This window comes from Cebidichthys violaceus, unplaced genomic scaffold (assembly GCF_023349555.1).
Source record: "Cebidichthys violaceus isolate CVI_PGR_0920_01 unplaced genomic scaffold, fCebVio1.0.p SCAF_37, whole genome shotgun sequence".
Classification (NCBI taxonomy): Eukaryota; Metazoa; Chordata; class Actinopteri; order Perciformes; family Stichaeidae; genus Cebidichthys; species Cebidichthys violaceus.
In genome coordinates this window covers 1,246,472-1,260,551 of record NW_027176561.1, presented here as the reverse complement: position 1 = coordinate 1,260,551, position 14,080 = coordinate 1,246,472, and the positions used below count along the sequence as shown (strand labels likewise).

The following is a 14,080-nucleotide window of genomic DNA, read 5'->3' as shown; positions in this document are numbered from 1 at the left end:
AAAAAGCTAACGTTATGCGCTATATTGAGCGCGAGTTTACTGAACGAGGCCGTGAAGGTGGACCATGGCTTTCTCATGTAGCTACTTATTAGCAACTGCCTTTTTTAGACACATTTGCGCTTAAAAAGTCACAAGAGAAGTATTTACTGACGTATTTTATATCGTAGAACTAAATGTTAAGATTTCTTAAGCGTGTGTTTACCAGCAAATTATTTTCAGGCATCTAACTCAATAAAAAAGAAAAAAAAAAACTCCGAGACGAGGGAACAGGTAGTGCAAACATGCCAAGTTCAATATTTAGGAAAATACGCATATTTGCTTTCTTTCCATTGATAACACTTATGTCTGTTAAGAATGAAGCTAGAGTTAGCAACCTGTTAGCTTAGCTAAACTAACAGGTTAGAAACAGTTAGCTTGGCTCTGTCCAAAAGTTTAAAAAAATAAAAATCTGCCTACCAGCACCTTAAAAGCTCACTAATTAACATGTTATTTCTTATTTGTTTAACCAAAAATTGTTTGTTTAATACGAAATACTGAATTGTAGGAATGTTGTGGTTGTACACGGGGCTGGTCATGAGCCGCACTATTTCTTGACTCCATGTTTTAACTTTTTGCCGTCCTCTGCGACAGAATTTACAACCAGATGTTTCGTAGCTCCCCCACACTGGAGAAAGTCTTTTACGTTTGCCAAAACATATTAAGAGAAAGCTGCATTTTACAGCTACATATAGCAACATATATTACATAAAATAGAAGACACAAAATAATTTGATTTGATGTTTTTATCACAATAGCGATATCTCGTTTTATGTGTTTTGTTTTGCTGTCCTGGTGGACTGTTTGTTTCTTCTTCTTGTGTTGTCGGCCTGCTTGACTCCATGTGAACGAGCATAGTGAGCTTTAGATGGGCTGGTAGGCCAATGTTGTTAGCTTTGGGACAGAGCCAAGCTAGCTGCTTCCCTGTTTCCAGTCTTTATGCTAAGCTAAGCTAACTGGCAACAAAGCAGTCCTTAAACTAGATGCTTTCTAATATACACTCTTGTATAGTTTTAGTTTTGCACTTACTACTGTGTATTTTAATTGCAGTGCAAGTACAATATATCATATTTAGTTTTTTTACTCTTCTTATACATAGTCTGTTTTTTTTTTTTACTTAGGAGCTCTTTTGAACAACTCATCTGCGTCCTTTCTACATTTCACCACAAAAGATTAAAAACACCTCTTATCTCTTTGGCTTTAGGCAGAGAGCTGTTCATGAGAAAGTTACAAGAAGTGCACTCTAACCTCCCTTGATATGCGTCCTCATCACCTTCATTAGTCTGCAGACAGGGAGGTTCAGTGTCTGCCTTCTGTTTGCCTTTCATTCTCTCGCGTTATCAAACTTCAACCTGCTTTCTTGAGGTGAAAAACAAGCACATTTCTGTGCAGCAAACAACTGAAATAGAATCCCGTCTCATCAAGGACACCTGATATTCCTACTTTGGCATCGTGTTCCCCAGTTAGTGAGAAGGGAAGGTGGGAGGATATAACTCCCTTCCTCTTGAGCTTGACCCATTCAAAACAAGCGACTGAGAAAGGTCTGACCACACAGACGCACAGACGGTGAAGGATGTGTTTGGATTTCTTCTGCTGTGGAGCGTTGATGCTCTGCTGCACCAGGCTCTGTGTGGCCCTGCCTGCCTCACCTGGACGGCGGCTGATCCCGGCCCACGACCCTCCAGTGACAGGTCAGATTCATCAAAAACCTCTGAGAGTTTGTGCATTAATATTCATGCAATTCTGTGCAATGCCTTCATTTTATGTTTTGGTGCTCTTTGTTTGTTCTTCTCATTCTGTGTGTGTGTTTTGGATTGTTTGCATGTGGTTCCTGCTTCCTAGCTTTAATCTAGTTTTTCAGTGCATACTGTAATGTGTTTTTTTTTTTTAATGCAGAGCACACCTTCCCATCAACAGAGGCCTCGTCAGCCTCCACGGTCTCTCATCACGGCCCCCACAATGGGCCGTGCTTTGTGGACGACATTTTCGCGGAGTTGCGTGAAGCTGTCGGGAGTGACGGCGAACTCTCAAACCGCAGTTTGACTCAGTTTGGAATCTGCACTGTGTCTGATAGTTCGTCAGGCCCGGTCTTGTTACAGCTCGCAAAGGAAACGAGCCGAAACCAGAGATACGGACTGGAGGTGCTGCATCCAACTGGAGGTGTTGAGCGCTCTCTGATCACAATCAATGAACCGTTTGGATGTTTTTTGTCTATATCTTACAGCATGTCTTGTTTTCTCCATCAGTGCTCTTGGCAGAGGAAGACGAGAGAGGGAAGCTCATGTTGACTTTTGACCTCCCACAGTCTCCTCTGCTCGGCCTGAGCCCTGCGCTGCTCTTGGCGTTTGAAAGCCCCCCCACTGGAGGAAACCTGGGCGTCACTTTCACGAGTCAGTCGCTGCATCCTAACGCACAGGTAAAGAAAGGCCTTTGTGTTGATGACGCATGAACGGAAAACTGTTCTTGAATCTGTTGTGTATGATTTTTGTCACAGACATTACTCTTGTTTTCCTGTTTTTTTCCAGACTGTGTGCATTTCAGGAGAAACGTGGTACATAATGCTGACGGGAAAAGCATCAGACGGCAACTTTCCCCAGAAATGGAGCATTTCTGTTGAGACAAAATCCCCCGATATGAGTAAGACATGAGTAAGATATGAGTAAGACATGAGTAAGATATGAGTAAGACACGAGTACGATATTATTTGTTGTTTCATTAGCACCCTCCTCACATGTTCCTCTCGTTGCAGCCCAAAGCCTAAAAGAAATCCTTACTGGTGGAAAATCAGGAAGTAACATCAGCATGGTTCCGCTTCTGCTTTTCTCTGGGGAAAGAGGAACTGATTCAAGGTTGTAATGGCTTTTATGTTCCCTATTGAAATGTTAGCAGACTATTACCAGACTGCTCAGCAACTTTTTTTTTTACTTTTTTTTATTCTCTCTCTCAGATATCATCATAGTTCATCCTTGGCCTCTTCACAGACCTTCTTCCTCTGTGAGCTGAAGCGGTTCCTGGGGGACGTCCTGCCTCAGGACCACCGTGAGTCCTCTCTGCTCCAGCTGGACTCCTTACAGTCCCTGCCTCCCCTGACGCTGGGCTTATCCTCCAGCGACACCCTGCTGGCGGGACTGATGAACTCCTCTTCCATTACCATCTTCTCCTTCGGTAGCTCTGTGTTTCCGGTGCGCCCTGGAGAATTGGCCTTTTCTCCTGCGCTGCTGGAGGAGCTCAAGCAGAGGTCGGAGCAGAGCGTGGTGAAGATAACGGAGGTGATACGGGAGGAGCAAGTGGGTCAGAGGGCCGACGAGAGGCTGGGAAGGCTCAAGGACCTCAGTGCGTTTCCGATGAAGGAACCGGCAGCAGGTGATGTGTACAAGAAAACAGTCTCCTAAAGCAGTTTTATTCAAACCCACAGCCCTGTCAGATGAATTCAAGTAATCCACACGTCATGTTCCAAGTGTATTCATTTGAACTGATTTTAAAGTGGATTGTATTTAACTATATTCAAATGATATGGTAGTGGATGTCACAAAATGTTTCATATAAGTCATGGGTGGGCAATTATTTTTCCCAAGGGGCCACATGAGAAACAGGGACTGTTGTGGAGGTCCGGACCAATAGACTGAACTCAATCCTGCTCAATATTACTCCACCTCTTTATGATCAGTGGTGGAATATAACTAAGTATATTTGCTTACTGTACTTAAGTACACATTCAAGGTACTTCACATGGATAGTATTTCCATTTTATTCAGCTTTGTACTTCCACTCCACTACATCTCAGAGGGAAATCTTGTACTTTTTACTCCACTACATTTGTCTGGCAGCTTTAGTTACTAGTTACTTTGCACATTACAATTTTTTTCAAACCCTTCCTAACTACCCAAAACTGAACAACAGTGTGTAAAGGAGTTCAAATGAGCTCCACCTGAAACATCTGCAGCAGGAATAATGATCCAAACAAATATACATTTGTAATATCCATTCACAAACTTATGTAAATTGAGAGAAAAAAAGTTGCCTTCAAAATAAAAGCAATGCAGCTGTATTCTGTGCGTGATGAACACTTATTTCCCATTGACGTCCCGCGGGCCGTACAACGCCCAGGTGTGATATAACTGGTCCGTCAATGTTTAGATGGGTTTAAGTTTGCATTCGCACTACTACCACTTAAAGTAGCAGAAGGTGGATGCTTCAACCATTTCTTCATTACTTTAGGCTAATTATTTAGATTGTTTATCCACTGCTATAAGTTATTTTAATGTAGAACGAGATTGGAACGAATTGGAACTGGATTGTTTTTTGAGAGATCTGTAAAGATCATCAACAGCTGCACTACTGGGTGTTCAGCAGGATGGACACGTTAACTGACAACACTTAAGATTCAAACTCTGTAAAGTATCAGATAAAACACAAACTACAAAGAATTTTGTTTCGTGACTGTAATCAACTTTTCTCTTTTCTTTTCCTTTTATGTCAAAATGTCATTATTAAGCTGACGTTCAACTGCATAGTATCTAAATTACCCTAAATAATAAGGCGACTAAAAATGGCAACGGTATTGTCAGTTTTGGCAACTGAAGCGTGGCAATCCCTTTTAACGGTCTAACTATTTCAAATGATCCCTTTAGTAATGCTAAGTCAACTAGTTTTCATGCATTTGTAATTGCAACAAGTGATATGTGTCTATACTGTATGTATTTAAATCAAATCAAATTCCACACATACACCCTGCTTGGGAATCCCAGTATAATCACGTATTTGCATTATAAATGAACCCATCTGACATACATTTAGATTTCTTTGCTATCCAGATCCTGCATTACTTTTTAACTGGTGCTTCTGTTACCTCTAGAACAGGAGACCGTCAGTACCGTGCTTTTCTTCTGCTGAAGGCCCTGCAGACGGTGGCCCGTGTCTACGAGGTGCAGAGAGGACTGCGGGCCACCAGAGCCGGTGCAAACAACCCAGTGAGGGCCAACATATGTGGCCTGAAGAGCCTCGCCGTGTCCCTGGAAAAGCGCCTGGGCCTTGCGGACACCGTCAACATCAACAACTGCCACGGCTCTTGTGCTTTCCCCCTGACCAACGGCATCAACCACGCCGTCCTGCTCAAATACCACATCGAGGGCGAGAACGAGAACGTGGACGAGCGGGCGCCGTGCTGCGTGCCCGTGGCCTACGAAGCCCTGGAGGTGGTGGAATTGAACGAGGAAGGGACTTACCTCTCCATGAAACAAGATGTGGTGGCCAAGGAGTGTGGATGCCGCTAAAAACGGTGTTCTTCTTAGTTAAGTGATATTTTACATTCAACACTGAAACTTCTACGTGTCATGCAATTGTTACTTGCATTTATTTATTCACACAGTATTAATGCACTAGTAGTACAAACACATGTTAATTCACACAGGTCTCTTTAGGCCATATACTTATATATATATATATACATATATGTAGACAATGTATTATGTGCAGTATTCCCACACTTAAAAATATTAAAGCCAAATAAGTCAAATGAGTATTATCACTCTTCTCTGTCATATTTTATTTGTATTACTAATCTTATTTGAATAAAAAGCCATTGTTTTATCAGGGCAAATTTTTAATTAAGAATCCATCATATAATTATTGTTCCAAATGTGTTAATAACTTGGTGACAGCTGATGACAATACAAGATTGTGTTACAATGTGGCAGTAAGTGATATTTCTAAATTGGTGATGCTAAAAGGTAGATTTGATTAAGTGATTGAAGATATGTATTGAATGTGATGAATATTTCTAAATTATGTCCTGCCTGACAAATGAAATGGCGTTCTCTACAAAACAAACAGAAATGGATTAATAAATGTATCATTCTGGGTTTTTATATTATTAAATGAAGAGTATATGAAAGGCTGTTTGTGCTCTTTATTCAGAAACCTGTTCTGTGACAGTTGATGATATGTATTTTTTATTTATTTACACAAATCATACTTTAGGTTTGGGTTTCAGGATTGCTCTGTTGCCAATCGGCTTTTTTCTTCTTCTTATCGCTCCGACTTCTTCGGATCCCCACCACCACATGAAATTGTCCCAGATGGAAATCTGAAGACGGACAGCAGGAAAACAACAAACAGCCGGATTCAAAAAGTGATGCCTCAAACATACACATTGTATACAACTACATGACAAAAGGAAAGATTGAAATATCTTTTATCATACAGTCACTTCAAGGATTAGATTTCATGATGTCTGCCAGTATTCTGTTGTATTTAAAGGAACATCGACCCTTAAATAGAGTGATAATTCTTTAGAATTTTATAGCTTTTTAATTCTTGAATTTGTTCAAGTCTGCCAATCAACTGATTAGCAGATCAACAGATCCTGGAGCTATTTCACTGTCAGAAATATATTGCATAATCATAATCAGTTGTGACCTTGTTGTAGTTGTATGACGCAATGCAATGTAGTCATACTTGCAAAGCATTGTGGCTGTTCTTATAATACTGTTTGATCCGTAATCAGAGATTCTGAGCCCTCTGAAAACAGCTCAACGACAGCTTCCACTGAGACAACAAACATCTGTAACACCTGTCATCCCTCAGCGCACCTGTCGAGTTACTGCCCCCCCCTTACCTAGCTTATGAAGGTAAGTGGAGCAAAAGCCCCAAAAGGTCATTTTGAAAAATATAAAATAACAAAGAAATTAAAAACAGGAGAACTCCACAGAAACCTAAACAAATTCCACTAACCCTGTACCTGTGCTACAGAGATAGACATTACCTGATATAGTGAACCATCCTGCAGACTTCCAAGGAAAGACATTATACCTGTGTCCTCAACAAAAGAATCCATAGCTTCTAGAAAACAAAAACATTCAAAAAGACACTGAAGGCCTGAAGACTTTAACAGAGGAGAAAAAGAATCTCACAGCCAGTGTGGTATATTGAAATGAATAAAATAATACATGGAAGCAGCAGAAGTACAGTCTCTACATACTTTGTGTGACATGGTTGCAGTCTACTCACCGTGCACTTCACTGACCCCCGAGCTCACGAGCAGAACGACCAGTGCCAGCACTAAACAGCGGTTCATGGTGAATCCTTTCCATGGATTTGGAACATCGCTCAAATTTTCGATGGACAGAATGCGCTCATAAGACACTGTGGACAGACACAAACGAGTCAGACGCTAGCTGCCGTAGAATTGACTCTGTGTGTTGACATACGTCTTACTTGTGATGGGTTCAAATGTTTTCCCGACTCTCGCTCCCAGAGTCCTGTCGGTGCAGGTTTAAATTCAAAGCTGGATCCGAAATTAAGCTGTAAATTAAGATGAGAAATTAAGATTCTGTCAAGCATAAAACCAAATGAAAGTTGTTTTTTTACAATGTTTGTGCCTGTGTTGCTCTGTGCACAGTCCTTTAAGACGGTGCTGTGTGTCACAGTCCAACATTGGACCGCTTAAAATAGTCACCTGCAGCTAGTTGCAAAAGATAAATATGATTTTAAGAGTTTAGTTTTATATGAACGTCTGAACAGGAAAAATAAAGAAACATACCTGATTTGACCCGTCTGCTGTGTCTCACCATTGAAGTGAAAGTTAAGTGGTTGTTTTAATGGTGATTTCAGCAGAGACGGTCTTTTCCACAGCCTGGACCATGCTCCTTTGCTTCTTGATTGACAGGCACAGATGAGAGTAGTTTGGAAAAAAAAGGAAAATGACACTCACAGTGTGGACTGAGACTGTTGATACTGACCAGCAGTTAGACTATAGGTTGACACGTTTAACCCCCATTAGCCTGTATTCCACTGATAAAATAAATGAAACTATACATCTTGCCCTGTTGGGGAAGAACAAAACAGAGCTACTCTATTACGCCGTACCAGTGTGTTGAGTACCAGGAGGGTAAAATGAGAGGTGGCTGCCGCTCTGCCCTGACCTTACATGCCGGTTTCTGCTGATAATGTCTTCCCACCGACTGCGCCGTCGGCCACCCTCCGGTTGTCCCCCCCTCCGGTGGCCCCCCCTCACATAAACACCGTTAGCTCTGTTAGCACTGTTGCGGTTGTTTGCACTGTTAGCTGCAAGCTGCTGGCTCAGTTGTCGCCATGTTGAGAACTATTTGGAGGCCGTAGATATGCCCCGAACCTCATGTTGAGCACCTTTAACTCCCGTCCTGCCAAGCTGAGCTCCCTGCTGACCCCAGAGGGACACTTTTAGTCACATCTGAGGAGCTTTATTCTGACATTTAATTTATTGCAAAACTATTGATGGTTGTTTCTTTCAGTATTTTCCATTCAGAAGAATCAGAATCAGAAACGATTTATTGCCACTTATCTTTGCACATACAAGGATTTTGGCTTTGTGATTGGTGCATGACAATAAACACAGTGTATGTTGGTAGAATGACGATTAATGCATCGGTCGTAATAATAAGTAATACAATTTTGCAATTTTTTTTTACATTGTTGCCCATGCTCATCATTAAATTAAATATTCACGTTATTAATTTGTAATTTATGTAATTTGCCCTTCCATTTATGTACTCTCTTATGGTCCTTTCTTTCATTTCAAAGGACTCAGAGCGACACACACACACACACACACACACACACACACACACACACACACACACACACACACACACACACACACATACACTGACTATATAATGTTAGCTGGCCTGTATCTCACTGTTCTTGTCGTCCTCTTGTTGTTATGTTTATATAGTAGTAGTTCCAATAAGTTAGATTTTTGAAATGTCTCAGTAAAGAGGCTCGTGACGTGCCTCATATGTTCACAGTAATACGTCATAGTGGACAGGACACGCCCCTCTCAAATACTGCAGCCTGCCAGCTCTCTGACTCCAGCATAAGGCGAGGAGGGAGAGGACAGAGCCGCTGGTGTTGGACGCTGGCCGGATGGTTAAATCTAACCTACAGACGATTTTGAATAGTCATTGTTTTGTTAGAGAAAAAGAGAGAAACTTATCCGAGATGCCTGTTATTGAGCAATCCAGTAATACACCTGAACGTGAAAGGTATGTTGTCGTAGGGATTGTTATTTAGCTAACTAGCTTTATTAAGCTAAGCTGCATTTAAAAACCGCGGCCTAGCTTAAGAGATGCTATTCCCCGTGTTTCTTGTTTACATAACATTTCAATCTATTGCTATTGACACGCTAGCTATAGCTAACATTAAAGGTCCCGACTCAGACACTGGTGGTGTTTTATTTATTTCAACATAACATACGTTAAGTGATCAAATAAATATGTATCTGTGGGTGATTTAGGAGCATGTTGGCTTAGCTTTAATATCATATATTGGCGTAGGGATATTGCTAGGTGCGTTAGCTTATAGCTAACGTTATTTATCACATGGTTTTTTTTTTCATATTTTCGGCGTTGCAGTTAAAACAATCGATGACAACAATAATATACAAATATTGTGACCATATTTCACATTTAATTTTAACGTTGGTCTCATGAGAACGCTCGGTACATTGAAAGCGTTTATTTACGGTTATGTAAAAGTTAGCTTGTCGCTAATCAACTTAGCTGAATTTATCATTTGTGGCTTCATCAATTCAATCGATATTCTCTCAATAACGTAGCATTATATTAACATATTGTGTGGGCTTTTTCAAGCCAATGAATTCGGATGATTTAATGTAACTGTTAGTGATATGGCTGGAAATTAAAAACCTGGAGAAAAACAACCGTTTGGGATTTTGACGCCTGGGAAAAAAAATTAGTCATGATTTTTTAAACTAGTCGTGAGTGATTAGCCATTGGGCTATTTTTTTTAACCTAATGCTTGTCCTGACAAGATCCTTGTCGAGGCTGTTTGTGTAGCTCTATAGTGTCGTGAAGGACTCATAGGAAATTTCCACTGCACTGCGAAGAGGAGGGGGGGGGGGTTATGGGTAATTTTAAGCCCAGTGATGACATATTGTACACAGAAGCTTTCTCATTCAATAGATAGACTTATATTTTCAGACTGTGTACCGCGGGCATTTATGGCAATAACAGCATAGATGCTGTTATTTAACACCCCGATGATGGTGTAAAATATGTCGTGAGAATTTAATACAGTTTTCTCTCTTCAAGCCATAGCTTACAGAGATAAATTCACTCACGGCTCCTGTGGTCTTCTTTGAGATGAGGGCGGTAAAAGAACATTTTGTCCATCTGAAGCAAAAAACAGATTTGCATAATACTTAAGTAATGATATCCCCTTAGATGAGGGGTCTTTTACATGATATTCATGCACGACAAAGGTGCTCTTATGCAAGCAGAAGCTGGAGAGACTCACTGGTCATGTGACCAGAGCGGGGAAGTGAGTGTGTGTTGCTTTCACTCAACGGCATTCTTTTTTTAAAGAATGCCGTTGAGTGAGAGCCTTCTGCTGTTTGTTGGTTCTAATGCACAGGCAGAGGGGGCATTGAAGGTGTTATGCAAAGATGGTAATTTGGTTGATTTGCATAATCCAATAATAGCTTTAGGAGAGAATTTGTGTTACGTTGCGATACCCAGTGCCTCGCAAAATCATGCAATAGGTTTGGGCATTGCACATTGACCTGGTTAGCTCGAGTTAAGGGAGGGCCACTGGTTCTCGTTTGTTTTTCACACATCTGCTCCGCATATAGCACAGCAGTGGCATTTGCGTAAGAGGGCAACTGTGAGCGTTCGTGACCCTGCTGCTGCTGCTGCTAAAGGGTCGTGTTCCTGATGTCGGCACACGGTACCTGCAACGGTGTTAACGCAGCGGTCATCTGCGCTTGCAAGCCAGGCGAATGCTACGGAGCACTTTGACCCTGGACTCTGAATAAAAAATGGCTGATCTCACTTGCCTCGCTGATGTTTGTCGGTCGTAAAAAAACTGGAACGGCACAGTCGGTGCAGGAGCACTAAAGTAGGCTAATGATTAGACAAATAGAGGCTGATCCTCCTGCAGCCTTCCTCCTAAGAGTCATGTGACGAGCTTAAAGTTACCCCACAGAAACCCAAGGCACTCAAATCTGTTTTTAGGAAGTTCCAACATCACTGTTCCGACGTGAGCGATGAACGTCTCCACGGGGTGCAGTGATGGGATTGTGACTTTGTGACATGAAAAACCATTATTGGCCTTAAAGGGGTTGCAGTGAATATTTGCCAGATACGCCGACCAAGTGAAATGTTAATAAGTCATCGTCGGTGATGTGTAACATAAACCCTTCCTGCTTCCTGTCTGTTCATTTAATGTGCACAAGTCAACACATCATACAAACGTCTGAGCCAATGGTAGGTGGACCAAAAAAAAAAAAAGTTAATTTTCACCACTACTCCGTGCCTAAAGATGAGGACAGTTATTGATTAAACTAGTCCCACCAGCCTCGCATTGTTGTTTCTCAAGACTCACTAATATTTAGCAACTATTTTACGGTGATTTCAGAGATGACTCACCCAGCGGTGTAATGTGTGCTGAGCTCTCTGTTTATATATGGGGAGTTTGGTTTGTGTTTAGCTGCAGAACTTATGATGGCTCCTTCCGTGTGCGTGTTCCTTTCTCCCTCCAGTATGTCCAGTCCCAGGAGGGGCTCCCGCTGTTGCAGTAACCCGTGTCTGGGGCCTCTGTGGTGCTCCTGATGCCCCTCACCCACCCCTGAAGATCCCAGGTGGGCGAGGGAATGACCAGCGGGATCGCAATCTTTCAGCTAAGCTATTCTATTCTGTAAGTGAAACCACTATATAAAGGGTTTTTTTTTTTACACCGGGGTGACTTTTTTTTTTTCTCTTGGTGGGAGTAGAGCAGAGAGAAACATCAGTGCAGAAAGACAGGTTTATCGACTGGGAGAGTGAAACACAAAGGATTTGGAATAGTGCGCTTTTGAATTGTGTCACTCTTTGACCTCAAACTTTTGTTGTAATACATCTGCAGAGAATCGCAAGCTGTCTGTTTGTAATATCTGATTGTAACTGTAAGAGTAGACTCCTAATTTCCATCATGGAGTGACCACATTCTACCGGTCGTACACGACGATGCCGCTGATTTAAAACATGTTAGATGATGATGAGCTCGTAAAGCTTTAACAGGTCATATCTGGCCTCATGCTGCTGGGTCCAGGCAATCTAAACTCGGTTCTAACCGATTTTGTTTTGTCCTCGCTGCCGCCAGAAGATTACTTGGTGTTATTTTAAGATTTTTTTTTTTTTTTTTTTTTGCATTCCTCGTGTCCCACTTCTCCCCTCTGTCCTCCAGGATACTCAGTTGCTGGTTCTTGAGGAGCCCCCCCCCGCCAACGGCAGAGTGCGCTTCTTGCTCTTTGAGCCCCGTCGCTCTGAGGGCAAGCACTGCGTCTGGAGGGCGGCGCTGAAAGGAGGGAACCTCTACGTCGAAATCCCTCCCGGAGCTTTGCCCGAGGGCAGCAAAGACAGGTCTCGAGCCAACATTTTTTATTAGATACATATTTATTTGTATGATTTATATATTTCCTCAAACGAATGAATTCAAAGATTTTGTCAAAAGCCAAAGTAAAAACAGACCCTTGTGTTTTCTTAATTTGTGCGTTAGATGAACTGTTGTATCAAAATAAAACCTGTATTGATCAAAAAAAGCAGCGTTTATGTTGTGGTATGGTTTATGGAAATGTGCTTAGATCATCATGAGTCATTTCTTTTTTCCACTGAAGTTCATTAACATCCCTCCTGTGATTCATTAACGTGTTTGGTTCGCTGTGTTTCTCTCCAGTTTTGCTCTTCTGCTGGAGTTTGCAGAGGAGCAGCTGCAGGTCGGTCACGTGTTCATCTGTTTTCACAAGAACCGCGACGATAGAGGTGAGACATTGATGGTCTGGCTTTTTAAACTGTGACTAGTTCTATTTGAGTGTAAATTTGTGTCGACGGTTTTCTAATACAGGTTTAGAAAATAGTTTCTTGGGGATTATGTCATTATTATTATCTTGTTGTGCTTCATTTGGGCTAATTCAGGAGCTAAACCTGAGCATAAGCATAAAGTGGCAGCTTGACTGAAATGTACATTGAATCAAAGAAAAGGCTTTTAAATAAAAACCTTTTCTTTTCCTAAAAAGCACTTGGACAGAAGTTATACAGGAGTGCCATGGGAATTTCAAAATAAAGGCGTATTTTAAAATTGATATGCATCATGTTTTAATACTTCAATGCATTTACATATTACTGGTGTTTCAGATAGTTGTTTTCTGAGTCTATGACCGTTAAAGTTAAATGCTTTTGTTTGTTACATTATTTGTCGACATATTCTAGGCTTTATTATACTAAATATTCACACTACAGCTGAGCTACTTTCCGTCTCGTCTCTCCTCAGCCTCCCTGCTGCGTACATTCAGTTTCCTGGGCTTTGAGATTGTGAGACCGGGTCATCCCCTCGTCCCCTCCCGCCCTGACGCGTTCTTCATGGCTTACAGCATCGAGCGAGATTCCTCCGACGACGACTAAAAGACGCTGAGCAGCTACAGAAGTTGTTCTCATTTCAATCCACACCCCACCCAGCTTTATGATTTTTTTTTTGTTTTGAGAAATGAGTATATTATCCAAGTTCAGTATGGTCGAGGTTTCCCCCCTTTTCTTTGTTTTTCCCTGTAGCTGCCATGTGCTGTGTTTCTATGGTATTTGCACTAGGGTAAGATGATAATCTACCAGGAATATAGAGCAAGCGCCCACATAATATCCGGGCATCGTGTCCTCGCCACTGTATTACTCTTCATGATGTGTAGTGCTGACCTCCTATTCTCCCTCCAATGAACACCCTGACGATCATCTCCACACTGTAATATTTATGATAAATTCTAATTCATCTTACTCATGTAAGTCAATATATTTTCATAGTATCAGTTGATCCTCCTGTTCAATTTTTTTTTTTTTTTTTTCAATGTGTGCATGATTTTCATTTGTTGCTATGATTCACTTGATAGAAATCTGCATGTGGTAACTACTAAATAAAAGTGCACCTAAGTGAATTGTGTCTGCGGTGTTGTGTAATCAGTAACGAGGTACGTTCTTGACGTGCTTTTGAAGGAACTAGGTCATCCGATGTGTTATCTGGT

The 14,080-nt window shown here is 41.5% G+C and overlaps 2 protein-coding genes and 1 long non-coding RNA gene across 3 annotated transcripts; 2 read left to right on the top strand and 1 right to left on the bottom strand.

The window, feature by feature from the left end:
* The first annotated feature begins 1,200 nt into the window (after positions 1 to 1,200).
* On the top strand, positions 1,201 to 5,929 carry amh (anti-Mullerian hormone). Its single transcript, XM_068725898.1, is given in 8 exon segments — positions 1,201 to 1,727; positions 1,933 to 2,196; positions 2,283 to 2,452; positions 2,562 to 2,673; positions 2,786 to 2,885; positions 2,984 to 3,368; positions 3,371 to 3,399; positions 4,892 to 5,929. Coding segments are annotated over 8 exon segments (1,596 nt in total). The 5' UTR covers positions 1,201 to 1,609; the 3' UTR covers positions 5,310 to 5,929.
* Positions 5,930 to 5,958: 29 nt separating this feature from the next.
* Positions 5,959 to 7,683, bottom strand: LOC137884202 (uncharacterized). The gene is made up of 5 exons (XR_011104714.1): positions 7,577 to 7,683; positions 7,252 to 7,338; positions 7,045 to 7,179; positions 6,800 to 6,876; positions 5,959 to 6,121 (listed from the first exon to the last, which is right to left on the bottom strand). It is a non-coding gene; the product is annotated as an uncharacterized lncRNA (long non-coding RNA).
* Positions 7,684 to 8,878: 1,195 nt separating this feature from the next.
* On the top strand, positions 8,879 to 13,993 carry oaz1a (ornithine decarboxylase antizyme 1a). Its single transcript, XM_068725899.1, is given in 6 exon segments — positions 8,879 to 9,059; positions 11,576 to 11,642; positions 11,644 to 11,730; positions 12,259 to 12,434; positions 12,748 to 12,833; positions 13,342 to 13,993. Coding segments are annotated over 6 exon segments (666 nt in total). The 5' UTR covers positions 8,879 to 8,940; the 3' UTR covers positions 13,473 to 13,993.
* Positions 13,994 to 14,080: the final 87 nt, after the last annotated feature.